The 19233-nt window shown below is 35.4% G+C and overlaps 1 protein-coding gene across 1 annotated transcript in view; it reads right to left on the bottom strand.

The window, feature by feature from the left end:
* Nucleotides 1–19233, bottom strand: part of LOC115219006 (histidine decarboxylase-like) — a 138522-nt gene that overhangs the window by 52625 nt on the left and 66664 nt on the right. Inside the window, exon 3 of the mRNA XM_029789045.2 lies at nt 18414–18536. Within this exon, the coding sequence (XP_029644905.2) occupies nt 18414–18536 (123 nt within the window). The remainder of the gene's footprint in view (nt 1–18413; nt 18537–19233) is intronic.

The following is a 19233-nucleotide window of genomic DNA, read 5'->3' as shown; positions in this document are numbered from 1 at the left end:
TTTGTACTATTCCAGATAACAAAACTGTTTGTCCAGCTGATGACGTCATCATAGTTAATTACATTAGAGAAAGTGCCAATCATTACACACACACATGCGCACACAAGCACACACACACATAAATGTACACAAACACACACATAGGTACAGAAACAATTGTAACTTATCATTATAGATGTGTTTAAAGTCCTTTGTCTTTTTTATTTGGATTATATGTATACATGTGTGTATGTGTGTATGCGTGTGTATGTGTATGTGTGTGTGTGTTATTCTTAAACAAGAAGTCTCGTAGTACAGCCGACGGTGGCTTGGCTGGCTGAAACTTCGAAGTCACTGTCAATGTGTGAATATTAAATTGCATGAATATTAAATTTGTTCTCTACAAATGTATAGGGTAGGAGGAGTGGCTGTGTGGTAAGTAGCTTGCTTACCAACCACATGGTTCCGGGTTCAGTCCCACTGCGTGGCATCTTGGGCAAGTGTCTTCTACTATAGCCTCGGGCCGACCAAAGCCTTGTGAGTGGATTTGGTAGACGGAAACTGAAAGAAGCCCGTCGTATATATGTATATGTATATAAATATATGTGTGTGTGTGTGTGTTTGTGTGTCTGTGTTTATCGCCACAACATCGCTTGACAACCGATTCTGGTGTGTTTACGTTCCCGTATCTTAGCGGTTCGGCAAAAGAGACCGATAGAATAAGTACTAGGCTTACAAAGAATAAGTCCTGGGGTTGATTTGTTCGACTAAAGGCGGTGCTCCAGCATGGCCGCAGTCAAATGACTGAAACAAGTGAAAGAGTGAAAGAGGTAACCTATCAGATTAATGCGATACACACACCTCGACGTTCGCTGATCGCAAGGATACTTGAGCAGAAGTGCAATGAGCCATTCGCTGTTTCTAAACAAACCAAAACTCCACAACATTCTTTGAATAGTATTTCTTCCTCCACTGTAACCAAAGTCGCACGTCTGAAGCCTTCTGCTCGAATACCATCTTCGAGCTAAGAACATGAAGCTGAAGACGGAATAACACAATCGTCTCAAATAATCCAGGAATTTTATCTCATTCGACTCATTGAATAAATTGTAAGTGTAATGAAGTTTATGTGTTGGAAAACCTTCTTTTAGGAAAAAAAGAAGAAAAGAAAAAAGCAAAACACTCGACTGAGACACTTGCAGACATGTATAAATTTAGAACACAAAAATTCCCTTTCTAATAAGGAAAAAAAATAGCGGAGGCGATGGCGGTGGATTAACACCCGCTAGCGATATAAATACGAGTGATTATATGCACTATAAGTTAACACGAGAAGTTCTGTAACGGTAACTATGGCAGTATTTTGTGTTTTAACACATCCTTTTTTTAAGTGGTGATGAATATTATCTTTAGGTATCAAAACTGCTTCTGTCGCTATAAATTATTTCATAAATAAAATAAAAATAAAGATTCAAGCGTCACATTGTTTTTTATGAAACACCATAGACTATTGTATAAAAGCTATCAAATACATTTTTAGATAATAAACCTACAAATAATAGAGGCAGAAGAACTTGCTTCTCCACTAAAAGAAGAAGATTGCGTGGAATACATCGTTATGTGCGCAACCTAGATTACCCTTAGGCAGGCATGTGCCGTCAGTAATTACTCAGGGTTGGCTGTTGATGACCTTTATTCAGTAAAACGCACAAAAAATAAGCGAAATACAAGCGCGCAACTGAGTTGAAGGCAGATTTACTTCTGCTTTGATAGCATATGCAAACAAAAACGGTGTTGTAGGAGTGTACGCAGCATGTGTGCTACAGCAGTTCTATGCGTATCTTAAATACTGAGATTGAAAAGCAGGGGTGAATTATGCCTTCCTAATCTACAAAAAAATTAAATATTTTCCATTTTATGTATAGTAATCAGAGTAACCTTCATGATTTTATTGAATTAGGTGCATATTTTGCCATAAAACGAAAATGTTGTTATCTATCTATTTTATTCAAGGTAGGCACTGCCTACCTTGCCTACGTAGGCGGCACGTCCTTGCCCTTAGGGTTCATACTATGAAATTGATCTCCAACCTAATCTGAAGGTTATCAACTCTAAATTTAAACGGGTTTAATCAGCAAGATTATCCTCGGTGAGATTAATATTAAGGCTCGAAATGCTGCAACATTAGTGCAATAAGACTTTAGACGATAATCTGTGGGTCAGTAACATTGAAAAGAAACCACTCTGCAGATTTATACAACTGAATGTAGATTTTTATCAATCTGTAAATGTACCATTAGGATGCTTGACAGCAGGAAGCCGCTCTTGAGATGACGATTGGAACTGGGTTAACTGAGAGGTGTCGCATTTGATGAACGTTTCCACAGAAGCTACAGCGGACGGTGGTGGTGGCGGCGGCGGCGGTGGTGGTGGTGTCTGATCTCGTGAGATTCTTATCTAAGATTTTTCCCTCCAAAACAGCCTACATAGCTATAATCAGTTTAGCAATATTCACGCACACAAGCGCGCGCGTGTCACACACATACACACGCACGCACACATGCACACAAACACGCACAAACACACACATATATATACATACATACATATATATATATATATATGTATATATATATATAATTATATATATATATATATATATATATATATATTATATATATATATATACACCACATATATATATATATATGTATATATATATATAATTATATATATATATATATATATGGATATACACGTTACACACACACACACACACACACACACACATATATATATATATATATAGGGAGAAGAGAGAGAGAGGAGGGGAATGAGAAGAGGGAGACAAAAAGAGGAAAGGGCGAGGGGAGATAGGGAATGACAGAGAAAGTATGAAGAATGCGAAGATGTAAGGAAGAAATATGAGACGATGCGAAGTCCTGTTCTAATGCAAGGAGGAGACACGAGAGAAAAGAACAGCTTCGAAGAGGCAGATCATAGACATCTCATTTAAATACTGTTACTGTGGAATTATGGGAAGTTTGTAGTTATTAAAGATAAAGTACCAGCTTCATTTTCTAAATTTTAACTCCATTTCTACTGAACATACCAGCTCAATAATCGTTTGTAACGGAGACAGCAGAGTCAATGAGAAGTGGGCCGCTTGGAAAGGTCAAGACGTGACACCCTTTTCAATAGAATTGTAAAAAAAGTTTTCAAATAGTTTAAGAAGAATCAAGAAATAGTTTGGGTGGAAAATAAAGTAAAACGGTGAGAAAGTTAAATAGAAAAGCTTGATGTACAAAACGAACAAGATGTGAATGCAAGACAGATAAGACAAGATAGATAGATAGATAGATAGATAGATAGATAGATAGATAGATAGATAGATAGATAGATAGATAGATAGATAGATAGATAGATAGATAGATAGATAGACAGATAGATAGATAGATAGATAGATAGATAGATAGATAGATAGATAGATAGATAGATAGATAGATAGATAGATAGATAGATAGATAGATAGATAGAGATAGAGATAGAGAGAGAGAGATGCAGAGAAATGAATAAAAATATACGGTTAAGAGAAAAACAGAAAAACTGACCGAAAAGAAACAAACATAAATGTATACGATTTTATTTTTTAAAAAATGAAAGAATGTTTTGAAAGAAGGACGGGAATAACTGATAGATTGAAAAATATTTTGAGATTGAACGTTGAAAAGAATGAATAAACGCAATGTGTTATAAAGAGACAGGCAGTAAGCCGGATATTTAGACAGGTAGAAATGCGTGACAAATAGAAAGGTAGGAAGGAATAATAAACAAGCAAATTGATAGAATGACTCGAGTTCAAAAAAGTCAAACTGATAGAATGGCGGAGAGAGAGAGAGAGAGAGAGAGAGAGAGAGAGAGAGAGAGAGAGAGAGAGAGAGAGAGAGAGAGAGAGAGAGAGAGAGAGAGAGAGAGCGAGAGGAAGAGAGAGGGATGGTTATGAAAATATAATGCCTGATCAAAATAAAGGAAGAATTGAAGAAAACAAAAAAAGACCAACAAAAAAAAAAAACAAGAACAATTGAAAGAAAGAAATGAAGAAAAAAATCTGAATGGATTAATAAATTAATTGTAAACGTGAGAGACACGAGAGAATATGTAAACCATTTGAATGAAAGTCGAGAAGGAAAGAAAGATGACTCGATTAAATTGAATTTAAAGGAAGAAGTAAAATCATAGAAGATTTGAATGAAGGTGGCAAAACCAGAGAAGAAAAGAGGAACAAATGATTGAGTGAAAGAGAAGGAACGAGAAAATGGATCGAATAGTTGAGTGAAACAAGTGAGGGAAATATAGAATTAATGTAGGAATTGAAAATGAAGAAGAAACGAGTAGACTGAACGAAAGCGTGAAAGAAAACAGAGATTAACAAAAAACTGAGAGCTTTGAATGTGAAGAGAGAAGAGATATAAAAGAAGTCAAAATGAGATAAAAATGGACGAAATTTTCTTCGTATATGAAATATCATTTTGCCATGATTCAATGTTATCATCATCATCGTCGTTGTCGACATCGTCGTCATCGTCGTCCTCCTCCTCCTCCTTCTTCTTCTTCCTTTTCTTCTTCTTCTTCTTATCATTATTATCATTATTATTTTTTATTATTTTTATTATATTATTATTATTGTTATTATTATTATTATTATTATTATTATTATTATTATTATTATTATCATTATTATTATTATTATTATTATTATTATTATTATTTTATTATTATTATTATTATTATTATCATTATTATTATATATTATTATTATATTATTATTATCATTATCATTATCATTATCATTATTATTATTATTATTATCATTATCATTATCATTATTATTATTATTATTATTATTATTAGTAGTAGTAGTAGTAGTGGTAGTCGTAGTAGTAGTTGTGGCTGTAGCAGTTTGTAAAAATATAAGAATATTCAGCACATTCAGTATAAATCAAGTATTTTGATAATTTTGTGAAGAAAGCCACAACGGATTTCTGCCATCTTAGAAATATGTTAGAAAATAAACAGGAAACCTGTTGGTTGTCATGTTTTAGTCTCCAACCAACAAAACCAAGATGGCGACGTAAATAAACAGTGCTGTTAGACGCTTCATATTTTGTGTTTGTTTACTAATAAAGAAAAACGTATTACTTTGGACAGAGGTCTACGAATTTAGAGGGAGGGAAAACGGTCAAGTGAACTTGACGAATATTTAAGTCATTTCTGTCTACAATGAACCGCTAGAACAAACAAGAATACAGAATGAATGCTCTAATGCAGTGGTCCCGAATCAGTTTTGCACCAGGGGCCGGTTTCATGCAAGATCATTTTTATACGGACGGAGGGATCACACGCATAACAAATATAATAATAATAATAATTATAATAATAATATTAATAATGATAATAATGATAATAATGATAATAATAATAATAATAATAATAATAATAATAATAATAATAATATTAATAGTAATAATAATAGTAATAATAATAATAATAATAATATTAATAGTAATAGTAATAGTAATGATAATAATAATAATAATAATAATAATAATAATAATAATAATAATAATAATAATAATAATAATAATAATAATAATAATAATTAACCATACCAGTGGTGACTTACAGTTTCAATATCATTAACTGGTCAATTACTGAAATATGTAATCTTGACAGAAAGATACCAAAATTGTTGACAATGTATAGAATGCACCACCCTAAGACAGATATAGAACGACTTTATCTGCCAAGAAAAGAGAGAGGCCATGGACTTTTACTATTGGAATTAACAATGAAGATTGCCACAGTGAGTCTAGACACCTATCTAAAAAACTCTGATGACTGGATGTTAAGACTTGTCTCAAAGCATGAAAACAAGAAAGCATCATACTCAGTAACAAAACAGGCAAAGGAGTATCTAAGTGAATTCTAAATACAGCAATTTCCAAAATTGGACGTACTAGAAACAAGCACAGGAAAAGCTAAGCGCATGAAAACCCATGCTAAAACTGTTGCCTTAGATATTCTTACTGATAAATGGCAAAAAAAAACTCTCAATGGCAAATACCCAAAGAGAGCTAATAATGCCAATGCTGACAAACCCCGTACCCATCAATGGTTTGTGGCTTCTGGCTTAAAATCAGAAACAGAAGGGTTTATCATAGCAGCCCAAGATCAATGCCTACCTACAAGAAACTACCAGGCCAACATATTAAAGAACGGCAGCTGCCCAACATGTGTATGTCAACAACAAAATGAAACCATTCATCATGTTGTCTCCATGTGTAGTGAAGCAAGGAGTGATAGGCATGTGGTATCGTCTTTTAAAAACTCATTAGTGATCAAGAAATTTTTGTTTCGATCTGAATTTGTCTCTGTTGAAAATATCGTGATTTGATCTCCGTTACCAACTTTTCCTTTTTTTATGATATCTGCATGCAAAGAGTAACCAAGCCTGTGAATTCCAAAAGTTCTGCTATAAAGTACTTAGATTGATTTATTTCTCTTTTCGTTGATATTAATCTCTATATTTCATAAACACAATATCTGCAAATTTCTCTCACGTTCCTTTGAACTTTTACTTTCTTTTCTCTCTCTATTATCAACACCGTTGTGGAGGCGCAATGGCCCAGTGGTTAGGGCAGCGGACTCGCGGTCGTAGGATCGCGGTTTCAATTCCCAGACCGGGCATTGTGAGTTTTTATTGAGCGAAAACACCTAAAGCTCCACGAGGCTCCGGCATGGGGTGGTGGTGAACCCTGCTGTACTCTTTCACCAAAACTTTCTCTCACTCTTTCTTCCTGCTTCTGTTGTACCTGTATTTCAAAGGAGCCAGTCTTGTCACACTCTGTGTCACCCTGAATCTCCCCGAGAACTACGTTAAGGGTACATGTGTTTGTGAAGTGCTCAGCCACTTGCACGTTAATAAGTGAGCTGCGACGCCACTGGTGCCAATCTGTATCGGCCCCTTTGTCTTTCCCTTGGATAACATCGGTAGCGTGGAGAGGGGAGGCCAGTATGCATGGGCGACTGCTGGTCTTCCATAAACAGCCTTGCCCACACCTGTGCTTTGGAGGGTAACTTTCTAGGTGCAATTCCATGGCCATTCATGACTGAAGGGGGTCACACAAAAAAATTAACACCGTTAGGTTAGTAACGATAATCTACCGGACTCTCTCTCTCTCTCTCTCTCTGATATTATATATTATCTTTACATTCATCACCATTACACACTGTTTCTTTTCTTAGTATCACACTAAATTTCCTTTCCTCCCCTCTTTAGCTTTTTTTAATTATTAATTATTGTCTTCCATACATTAACACTGAAGATGATTTTTTTCTGTATGTGTATACTGGAGTCGAACAATTGATGTAACTATGATATTCTGTTGATCTGATGAACTAGCTTTATATACCTGCATTCGTTTGTAAACTGTACAATGGTACTATGCAGTTTATAACAGACACACTAATGCAGACATGTAAAATATTTTAGTATTTACTAAAATAAATTACTTTTGTGTGATATTGGCTTCGAAACGACTGTCATCCTATGGATATCAACTGGTGATTTAAATATATTCATCTCATAATTCTTGACTTTCTTTATATACTCTCTCGCCCTCTCTCTCTCTCTCTATATATATATATATATATATATATATATATATATATATATAACTTAGATAAAACTTAGATATGTTTCGACCAAAGATTGGTCCAGGCCATGTCTAACTTAATAGCACCACCCGATAGGATTATCTGAATCCTGTTTAAGTCAAGTTTTGTTTATGGTCCATTCAAGTAGTGAGTTTTTGTTGAGTGAGTTGTATCCAATTATGGGTGGCTTATCTGGTATTCCTTGAAGGAATCTATCCAGACTCCGTTTAAAGTTGATGGGATCCTTTTCCTCTTTGATCTCTTTCGGAACAATGTTAAATAGGGCAGGGCCTGTTGAGGAAAGAAATATATATATATATATATATATATATATATATATATATATATATATATATATATATATCTATATATATATATATATATATATATAATATATATATATAGGAAAAAATCAATAAGTGAAAGTGTATGTAAACCATTGCCACAGACATCTTCTCAACATATCTACGATGCCAACACCATAAGGTCATAACGTCTTTGAGGATGTCGAGTAACTCATCCCAGAAAGATATATATATATATATATATACGTATATATATGTATATATATATATGTATATATATATATATGTTATATATATATATGTATATATATATATATATATATATAATATATATATATATGTATATATATATATATATATATGTATATATATATATATATATATATATATATATATATATAATATATATATATATTAAGAAAGAGAGGAGGAGACAAGAGCGAGAGAAGGAGAGAGAAGAGAGAAAGAGAGAGAGAGAGACCAATGTGACTGCCTGGTATATATAAGCGAACCCAGATTATTGTAAATGAAACTCAGGTGTGAATCAGGGCTGTCAAATACGAAACCTTAAAGCAGGGGTCACCCTATTAATTTCGTGTCTTTTTGGAAAATATTAAAAAGTTGTAATCAATAGCTTCCCTATCATCAAAGCTGTTGTATATATCGATTAAGGGAGACATATTCAATAATTAATCGTATAACAGTCTCTCTCGATCGATATATGTGTGCGCGCGCGCGTGTACATGTGTGTACGTGAATGCGTATGGTATGCAAGTGCATATGTGTATGTATACGTATATATACATATATATGTGCTATATATGTATATATCTACATACATACATACATACATACATACATACATACACACACACACACATATATATATATATATATATATGTATACACGTATGTATATTTGTATATTTGTTTATTGTGCTGCTACATTCTGCCGGCTGTTTCGATCCGGAGAGTTTATCAAGCAATGAACCATGGTTACGATTGTAGAAAACAAAGATTATGAAGGGATATTTAATGTAGAATTAGTCTAAGGATTTCCTTCATAGAAGTCAACGCCTTGTATAATGGTAGAATGTGAGATGTAATCTTGAAAATCGATGGATGGATAAGATTGATGGACGGTTTGTTTATATATTCATTTGTATATTGTTGGCGGTGGGCAAGGCGTGTCAATTTACGCAAAGATGCTTATGCCACTACCCAAACGGGGTAATACCACTAAAAATAAAGCCTTGAGACTAATTTAAACTCTCAAAGAAAACACTGGAATCAGCTTGAGGAGTTATCTGAGCCTGAAACTAAAAGTATTGACCTTCAATCTGACATTTTCACTTCCTATTTTACTTGATTCCTAATCTACAAACGTTTTAGAAAAAAAAACAAAACAGAAAAAACACATTCTACAAATTCATTCTAAACTGTATTCATTCATAGCTTTAATAAAATGCCTCATTTAATAAATCGTTTAATTGATAAATCACAAGTCATATCATATTGATGATTTCTAAAAAGAATGATATAGTGCTATGCATTATGACCAATGGTCGGAAATCTTAAGATCTTCGTATTAAGTAAGCATAAATAAATAAATAAATAAGTGAAATCTTTTTTCCTTATAATTCTTTAACTTCAATTTCGAATTTCTTACTCTGTGTCGGAGAAATGACTATTTCCCTTGTAATATATATAACCATTAGAGGTACCACGTGTGTTAGTAGATATTTGTGTGTCTGTTGGAAAAGACTGCGAGTGAGAAGGGAAAACAAATTAAAATAACTATTTGCTAAATCGTTATGTGTTATCAATACTTTCGTTTACACAAATAAATATACGGAATTAGTAGTTTCTTTTGACTTTTGAACTAGTGAACCCATAGAAAGGGGAGTAAATCACTTTTAGGCAATGTGATGTGTCTAGGACAAGATACGCTAGAAGCGAATTGATGTAATAAGGCAGAAGATAATTAATAAACGTAATAAATATGCGAAATCGGGTTAAAATTTTGATAATTCCTAAAGAAATATCTAAGTTATCTTTATGCAAGAAATTAAATTAAATTGAATTCTATTGCAATTATATATGAAATGTGGAAAGCAAGAATTTAACGTACAGTTTAAAACGGATCGTCCGGCCTAGAGAAGAGTTCTGTAAAGGGAGAAAACTAGGTAACATGGAATTTATTGCGTTTTTAAATTTTGGAATCTATTTTTTTCGAGAATTCTATTTTTGAATCATTTTGGAATCTATTTTTTGTTCTAGTTAATTTTTGTTTATTTTTAGATCATGGAATGTCAAGTTAAGAAAAACGAGCATTTTCGACACCTCTTTATTTTTGCTTTTAATCAAAGTTCAAAGGCCGCAAAATCTGCTCACGACATTTGTGCAGTGTATGTAGAGGGTGCCATAGCTGAAAGAACCGCTCATGATTGGTATGCCAAGTTCAAAATGGATATTTTGACCTCAAAGACGCACCTACTTCTGGCCGTCCAGTTGAGTTTGATGAAGATCAATTAAGCCAACTTTTGCACGAAAATTCTCGTCAAACGGTAAGAGAACTGGCAGAGAAAATGGAATGCTCCCACACTGCTATAGAAAAGCATCTTCACTCGATGGGAAAGATTCAGAAGAATGGAGTGTGGGTTCCGCATGCTTTAAGTGACAACAACAAAAATCAACGAGCCACAATCTCCGCTGGTTTGCTTGCTCGTCACCGCTCAACTCATGGACACAAGCAACGATTTCTTTACCGAATGGTACCGGCGACGAAAAATGGTGCCTGTAAATCAATATGAAGCAGTGTAAGGAATAGCTTAGCCCCGGTAAACAAGCGACACTGCGCATGAAACAAGATCTTCATCCGCGTAAAATGATGTTGTGCGTATGGTGGGACTGGGAAGGGATTATCCATTACGAATTGCTTGAACGAAACCAAACGGTCAACGCGGAACTCTATGTTCAACAGGTGGAACGATTCAACACGGCTATTCAAGAGAAAAGACCTGATCGGCAGCATGGAGTTCTTCTGTTGCACGACAACGCCCGCCCTCATATCGCCAACATCATCAAGGAAGCCATTCAAACGCATGACCGGGAAGTGCTGCCACACCCGCCGTACTCTCCTGATTTGGCGCCAACGGATTTCCACCTCTTTCGATCTCTTTCAAATGCTATGCGCGGAGTTTTGTTCAGTACTGATGCAGAATTGAGAGCTTGGTTGGATCAATTTTTCGAGTCAAAATTGGGTGATTTCTAGCAAAGAGGTATTGAAAATCTTGTTGAACGTCGGGAAGAAATTGTAAACAACAAGGATGAATACACAATTGATTAATTAGTTGTTATTTCTTATTAAACATTAAAAAAAAAATTTAATTCAAGAAAAACAGCGGGAACTTAGTTGCCAACCCAAGGGATAATATCTTTTTTGTGTACTATTTGTTTTAGTTATTGGGCTGAGGCCATACTGGGGCACCGCCTTGAAGAATTCTTTTAGTCGAATGTATCGACCCCAGTACTTATTCTATCGGTCTTTTTTGCCAAACCGTTAAATTACAGGGACGTAAACACACGAGCACCAGTTGTCAAACAGTGGGTGGGGAGGAAACAGACACAACAACAACACACACACACATGACTGGCTTCTTTCGGTTTCCGTCTATCATATTCACTCAGAAGGCTTTGGTCGGTCCGGGGCTAAAACAGAAGACACTTGCCCAAAGTACCACGCAGTGGAACTGAACCCGGAACCATGTGGTTAGGAAGCAAGCTTCTTATCACACAGCCACGCCTGCGCCCATCTTAACTTTTTTATCTACTACTTATTCCAGTTATTGGGTTAAGGCCATACTGGGGCACCGCCTTGAAGGATTCTAGTCGAACAAATCGACTGTCCAATAATAGCGAAACTGTGGAATTTTTTACATACCATGCTATGTTGTTTTATTTTGCTCTAACGCTGTGTTCGTATCCAATCAGTCCTCTTACCCCTCTTTTTCTTGGTACATACACTATCTGTGTCACTTTTGAGGTGGAGTATCCCATATCTAGTCAGCAACTTCCGTGTCTTTCTGTCTAAGCTGTTTAGTTAGTCTGCTGTCCATGCAATTACCCCTGCTCTATATCTAAGGAGAGGAATCGCCCATTTGTTTATAGCTTCAATCTTATTCCATCCAATTTAATTTCAACTTAAGGATCAGTCTTAGTCTGTGCAAGTACCCCACCTTAAATTTTTCTGTCATTTCTTCCTACATCAATATATTTATTTCCAATATCCCCAAGTACTTATAGCCCACCTCTTCTATTTGCTTCTTTATTATTATTATTATTATTATTATTATTATTATTATTATTATTATTATTATTATTATTATTATTATTACTATTACTATTATTATTATTATTATTATTATTATTATTATCATCATCATCATCATTACTATTATTATTATTATTATTATTGTTGTTGTTGTTGTTGTTGTTATTATTATTATTATTATTACATTCTGGTTATTTGGTATTCATCCCGACGTGGCCGGTTGCTAATTACAGCAAGCTTTCACGGGAACATGCCTCATTTCATCCCGGCTGAAGAAGTCACTTGTGGCAGAAACATCTTGATGCTTCCGAAAATCACCGCAATTTAAATGTAAATATACGCATATAATCTTTATCTGTGCATTTTCAAGATTCATCCTTTCTGTTTATCTATTTCATTTATACATTGATTATAGCACCAACAAATTTTGTATTAGTTTTACAGCACTTTCAGTGAAAATATACCATATTTAGTCGAATTAAAATGAATTTTGTGAGGTTCATGTGCGCCTAATTACCAGACACACGCGTTCTGAGGCACAACACGCACACACAAACAGACACGTGTGTTTGCGTGTGTACGTGTGATGTATGTACAAATGTGTGCATGAGTCTATGGGAGATACGCGCGCCCTGATTCACACTACTGTCATCGTTAAATTCACTTACCTGTATACTGCCTCTTATATTATCAACAGCCACGTAATTCTGTCGAGTAAAGCAACAATTTCATTGATATATCACTAGAGGCGTTGCTTTATGATAACATATGCCAAGAAAGAGTGATTGGCGAGCCAACACGTAGAAGGAAAGGCCGCTGGAGACACACACACAAATCCACACACACATACACACACATCTATGTATATATATATATATCGTCAGTAGTTCGCATATCAGAAAAAGAAGCAAACTCTAAAGCGTTAGAACAGTAGGGTATTTTTTATGAAGTTAAAAGTTATGGCCATTTATGGAGTGACCATTGGTCTCGCACCTATAAAGCCCTTAGTGGTATAGGTGACTCGTCAGGCTCAAATGGTTGAAGGCGCATAACCTCTCTAGAAACTAGAGGAAGAAATACGTAACGGTCAGTTGGTTTTGTAAAAAAAAATGTCCGTGTTGCGAGCGGGACAGTTCAACGAATGGGGAATTCCAAGTCTGAAACAGGAAACATTTTTGATGCGGGCATTGATTGAATAGTTCATTCCTGAAGTTTAAAAAAGACTTCAGGTCAAGTGTGACTTTTAAGATTCTTACCCTCTTAGCCAAACAAACTTACATCGTAGGCTCCCGTTTATGTAAGACACTGGTTGTTCAAAGTGCTTCCATTTATGTACGGGGTTCTTTCCTCTTTTAAGTGCTATATTTTGCCGACGCGGGACGTGACGTTGCACCTTTCCAGTATCCTGAAAGAGGACTTATGGTTATTCAGACGTTGCTTAAACAGGGGTGCAGTTGAACCGACATATTTTCGTGTCTGTGTATTGGATGTGTTACACTAATTAGCAGTGTACACTACCAAAATTTTCGACTTGAGTCAAATATATCAAACTACTGCAAATCATTGATACTGTATCCGCAAAAATGGAGTCTGGACCGACTTGTTTGCACTGACATCGAGTTGTATTAGTTGTAACAATGAAGTGAGACCAATTAGAGATATTTTGAAATGCTTTAGCCGAGGAAGGTTTGCTACGTAATGGATACATTTCCTGTTACATAATACGTAGACCAGAAACGTACTCATCAAATGATTTCAAAATGTTGCTATTTGATCTGACTTCATTATTCCAGCTAACTAACGAACTAACTAACTAAATAACTAACTAACTAACTAACTAACTAACTAACTAACTAACTAACTATATATATATATATATTATATATATATATATATATATATTATATATATATATATATATATATATATATACATATATACAGACGTCATGATAGATCGTTAGCCACTACACACATTTTTTTCTCTCCTTGTTTTTTCTGTGTCCCTTTTAGTAGAAGAGCGTAGACTCGAAACGTAAAAGACTTTTTCTATTCCTGAGCGTTATACTAATACATCTTTGTTTTGTACACCACCTGTCATCGTCTTTTGTTGATTTTTCGTAAACTCTCCCTATATATATATATATATATATATATATATATATATATATATATATATATGTGTGTGTGTGTGTGTGTGTGTGTGTGCGTATATATATATATATATATATATATATATATATATATATATATATATATATATATATATATATATATATATATCTATGTATGTATATATATATATAAACAAAGTAAACAACAGGTTGTACGGTGCGCCGCATGGATAAATTAAGGGTAGAATAGAAAGAACACAGCAGGCGGAAAGTCAGCAAAACACAACATACCGAAAAATAGACGATAACATAACAAACGGTAAACAGGATACAAACAAGATACACAGATCTTTCGCAGCCGATTTCCTCTTCATTTAGTGTCCGGAAAGTCTTTGCAGTTTCGCACTTTTTTACCATTGAGACTGCTCGAATCTGGCAAGTGCCGGAGACTTAAGTGAAATGCATTAAGCCTCTTGGAAAAGCAAACGAATGTATGCAAGGACAAAAACAAGAACGGAAACAAAACAAGAAAGAATTGTATTATACACATACAACAGACGAACACCTTTCGGCTATACACCAAAAGGAAAATAATTGTACATTTACAAATACAAAAAAAAAAATAAGAGAAAAGGTCTTTCGACTATTTGACGAACGTAACGCTATAAAATAAATAATGCAAGTGCCACAGAAAAAGAATTATACACATACAATGGACAAATGCCTTGACCGGACATCGATCCCGTGGTAGGAGAGGGAAAGAGTTGAAGAGGGTCGAAGGACAAAGGAATAGCAGAGAGCGAAAAGAAATCAGTGGGACTGAGAAAGGAAGGGGAGGGAAAGACAGAGAGAAAGAGGAGAGAGAGAGAGAGAGAGAGAGAGAGCAAGAGCGAGAAGGAAGGGACAAGGGATATATATATATATATATATATATATATATAATTAGCCGAATACTGCTTCTATCAGGTCATCCAATAAGTTCATTCCGATTTTACCTTTTTTAAAAATTGAATGAAATTTAATAGTATTTTAGAATGTCTGATGGAATTAGAAATTATTTTTATGCATTTGTGTACATTTAAACTAAGTTAATATTATTTTACAGAATAATAGAATTAAAATTTCTTTGATTAAAACCCTTTCTAACATGGAAGTATCCAAAGAGCATTTAAGGCACATAATGCTTTATGAGTACAAAAAAGGAAACCCTGTAGCCGAAGCGACTCGAATCATACACTAAGTTTATGGGGAAGAATGCTTGAATGAAAGAATTTGCAGAAGATGGTTTGTAAAATTCAGAAGTGGAGATTTCAGCCTTGAAGATGAAGATCGAACAGGGCGTCCAGAAAATCATGCATTATCAGTTGCAGAATTGGCAATGAAGCTTAGTTAAAACCATACAACTGTTCATCGTCATCTCCAACAACTTGGAAAGGCTCCTAAACTTGGAAAATGGATGCCTCATGAATTGTCCGAAAGCAACCGCAAATCCCGAGCTGACATCTGCTCTTCTCTCCATTCTCGCGAACTCATTTCACCCTGTTTTGATAAACTTGTGACTGGTGACGAAAAATGGGTTTTCTATCGAAATGGTAAGCGTCGTAAACAGTGGCTTGGTAAAAGGGAAAGAGCTCAACCACAACCGAGAAGAGAATTTCATGGGAAAAAGGTTCTTCCCTCTATCTGGTGGGATTGCAAAGGAGTAATTCACTTTGAATTGTTACCACCTAATGCAACAATCAATGCTCAAGTCTACTGTCAGCAATTAGAGCGTTTGAACTAAGCTTTGAAGAAAAAAAGACCCGCTTTAGTGAATCGAAAAGGAGTGATGTTTCATCAGGACAGTGCGCGACCCCAACTGCAAAGATCACATCACAGAAGATCGAAGAGCTTGGTTGGGAAAAAATTCCTCATCCACCTTATTCTGCCGACCTTGCTCCTTCAGACTACCATTTGTTTCGTAGTTTACAGAATCATTTGGGGGACATAACTTTCGCAAGCCAGGAGGAGGTCGAAACTGACATTTCAGAGTTCTTCGCTTTGAAACCAAGAGTTTTACATTGATGATTAAATTTCAATTAAATATAACATTTGATAACTTATTTTCTTTATTCAAAATTCGGACAGAACTTATGGGATGACCTGATACGAGACCTGTTTGGTCTCGTGTTTTCGCTGTATTGTACCATGTTCGTTCAATTCATACACAATCTTTTTTTATTCTGTGAATGCAGTCACTTTTCTGCGACAATTCTGTGACATTGCATTCGCAGTTTTAGTTACTTTGATCTCAAAACATAACTGGTATTTATTACTTCACTCTTTAAAGTCAGCGTGCTGGCAAATTCATTAGTGAGTCGGGCAAAATGCGGAATGGTATTCCTTCCGATTATTCCCGATCTGAGTTCGAATTCCACCGAGCTCGATTTTGCTTTAAATCCTTACGGGGTCGATAAATTAAGTACCAACTGAGTATTAGGGTTGATGTAATTGACTTAATCCACCCTTAAAATTGCTGACTTTGTTCCGGACTTGGCTAAATTCATCACCTGCCGTAATGGACCACAACTCAGAATGTATATAGCATACGTATTTAGTTCAACGCTCAGGTTTTCTCCGATTTACGCACGCATTGACAATATATATAACAACATACAGAAATGGATAACTTCATTAAAATAAACGGCGGGGGTAATAAATATGGAATGAAGACAGAAGACATAATAGAATAAATTGAAATGAATGGTATAAAGGTGGGGGTGGGAGGAGAAGCAGAAGAAAGGGAAAGGATGAGGAACGGAGAAGAGGAATATAATTGTGAAATATCATTGAGATGAAGCAGCGTAAAATAAGACGGCTTCTCGGAAATGATAGGAAATGTTATAGGATTATTATTTTGGAAGGGATCGCTACTTAAGCATCGAATTATCCTCCATTTTCCATTGTTGGCTGAGCTTTAAGCCATTTTCACACGGCATCAGCAAATTCCTTAAACTAAATTCTACAACAGCAATAACATTAACAATATCAAAAACAACAAAAACATTGCCGACAATGAAAGCAAAAAGCAAAAAAAAAAAAAAGGAAAAGCATAAGTCTAACGAACATGCAAACAAAGTATTTAGGTGCCGGATAAAATGCTTAGCAGCATTTCTTTCGGCTCTACGTTCGGAGTTCAAATGCCGCCGGAGTCGACTTTGCCTTTCATCCTTTCGCGATCTATAAAATAAGTAAGAGTCGAGCTCGGGAGGGGGGTGGGGAAGTAATCAGCTATGCCCCCTCCCCTCAAAACTGCTGGCCTCGGGCCAAAAATTAGAAAGAATTATTAAGGCAGAATGATTAGCGTGTCGAACAAAATGCTAAAGAATGGACTCCACTAAAGGCAGCCGACACTCAATTCGATCTTCCCAATCCCCTTCTCCATCCTCCTCCTACTCTTCATCATCATCATCAATGACAGCAGCAAACTTTTCATTTTTATTCCCCTTTTTATTATACACATCCTCATTAACTTTATTATCAAGATCCACCACCACCGCCGCCGCCGCCGCCACCACTTCTCCCCTTCATCATTGCCGTTACAAACATTATCAACCTCCTCTACGTCCTCGTCATCATCAACATCATAATAATTGGCAGCTGTAGTGTCGACATCATCCTCACATCACCTCCGCCATCATTTCCACCGCCGTCCCTCACCATCAAATCCAACAGCCTCACAAGCCATGCGAACCAAGGTATCGTCCTTTACATGATCGCTCCACAAGTGAGCTAAATGCAAAGAGAGAGTTCAATGGACAAAGTAGTCGTAAATAGATCGTCTGAATAAAATACAGGTTGGTCACACCTGGAACGACGTTGATCATACGTCTGTTTGATATGGACTGACCTGACGCCTATCAATAACAAAATCAATAAACAAACAATATCAATAACAACAGCAATAATAACACAGAGTGGTCTCTACCTGTATGACACCTCCACCGTTCGTCTGGGGACTGCGATGTTGGAATTCTGAAGGTAGACCAATCATTTTGGCCAGCCAATCCATGACGATAGCTTCCAGTTCAGTGCAGGCGGGACTAGATGCCTGAAGAGAGATAAACATAGCAATGATGAACTTTGGCGGAAAATAAAGTATTGAACAACGGCTATAAAACATGAAGTCAACGAAAGTGGATAAACATGGTTGGGATCTTTTCGGTTTGAACGGCAGTTTTTTCTAGCGGTGTCACATGAAATTGTCACCCATAATTATGACCCTAGTATCGATCTATTGCATTTCAATCTGTTTTAGGGTTAGGGGTGGGGGTGGGGGGAAGGGTATCTTTTTTCTTCACAAATGTAAATAAACCCAATCTGCTTCTTAAACGAGGGACATATTCATACGGCACAGAATGTTTCTTTTTTACCTCAACAGACGTCACTGATTGGTTGAAATTGCAGAAATTGAAGAAAAAGCAACAACAAATATCTTACAAACTATAGAATTTCTCAATAAAGCAAAGAGAAAAAAATGTTTTATAAACACATTCTACCAGTATACGAAGTTTAAAAGTGTTTAGTTACGTGGAAATTATTTTTAAAAAACTGCCGTTCAAACCGAAAAGATCCCATGGCTGCAATAGAAAATGACTCTAAGATACGTCAGCAATAAAGAATTATAATAAATATCTTGAGAAATTAACGTTAACAAAATGAATATAAGCAATGCCATCAGCATTTCAAGGATCGAGCAAGTTGAAAATTGTGAATTCTAAAATGTACGGTAGGGTTTAAACATAGAA

Source organism: Octopus sinensis, linkage group LG14 (assembly GCF_006345805.1).
Source record: "Octopus sinensis linkage group LG14, ASM634580v1, whole genome shotgun sequence".
NCBI lineage: Eukaryota > Metazoa > Mollusca > Cephalopoda > Octopoda > Octopodidae > Octopus > Octopus sinensis.
Note: the sequence above shows the minus strand (reverse complement) of the source record. Positions and strands in the feature narration are given on the sequence as shown.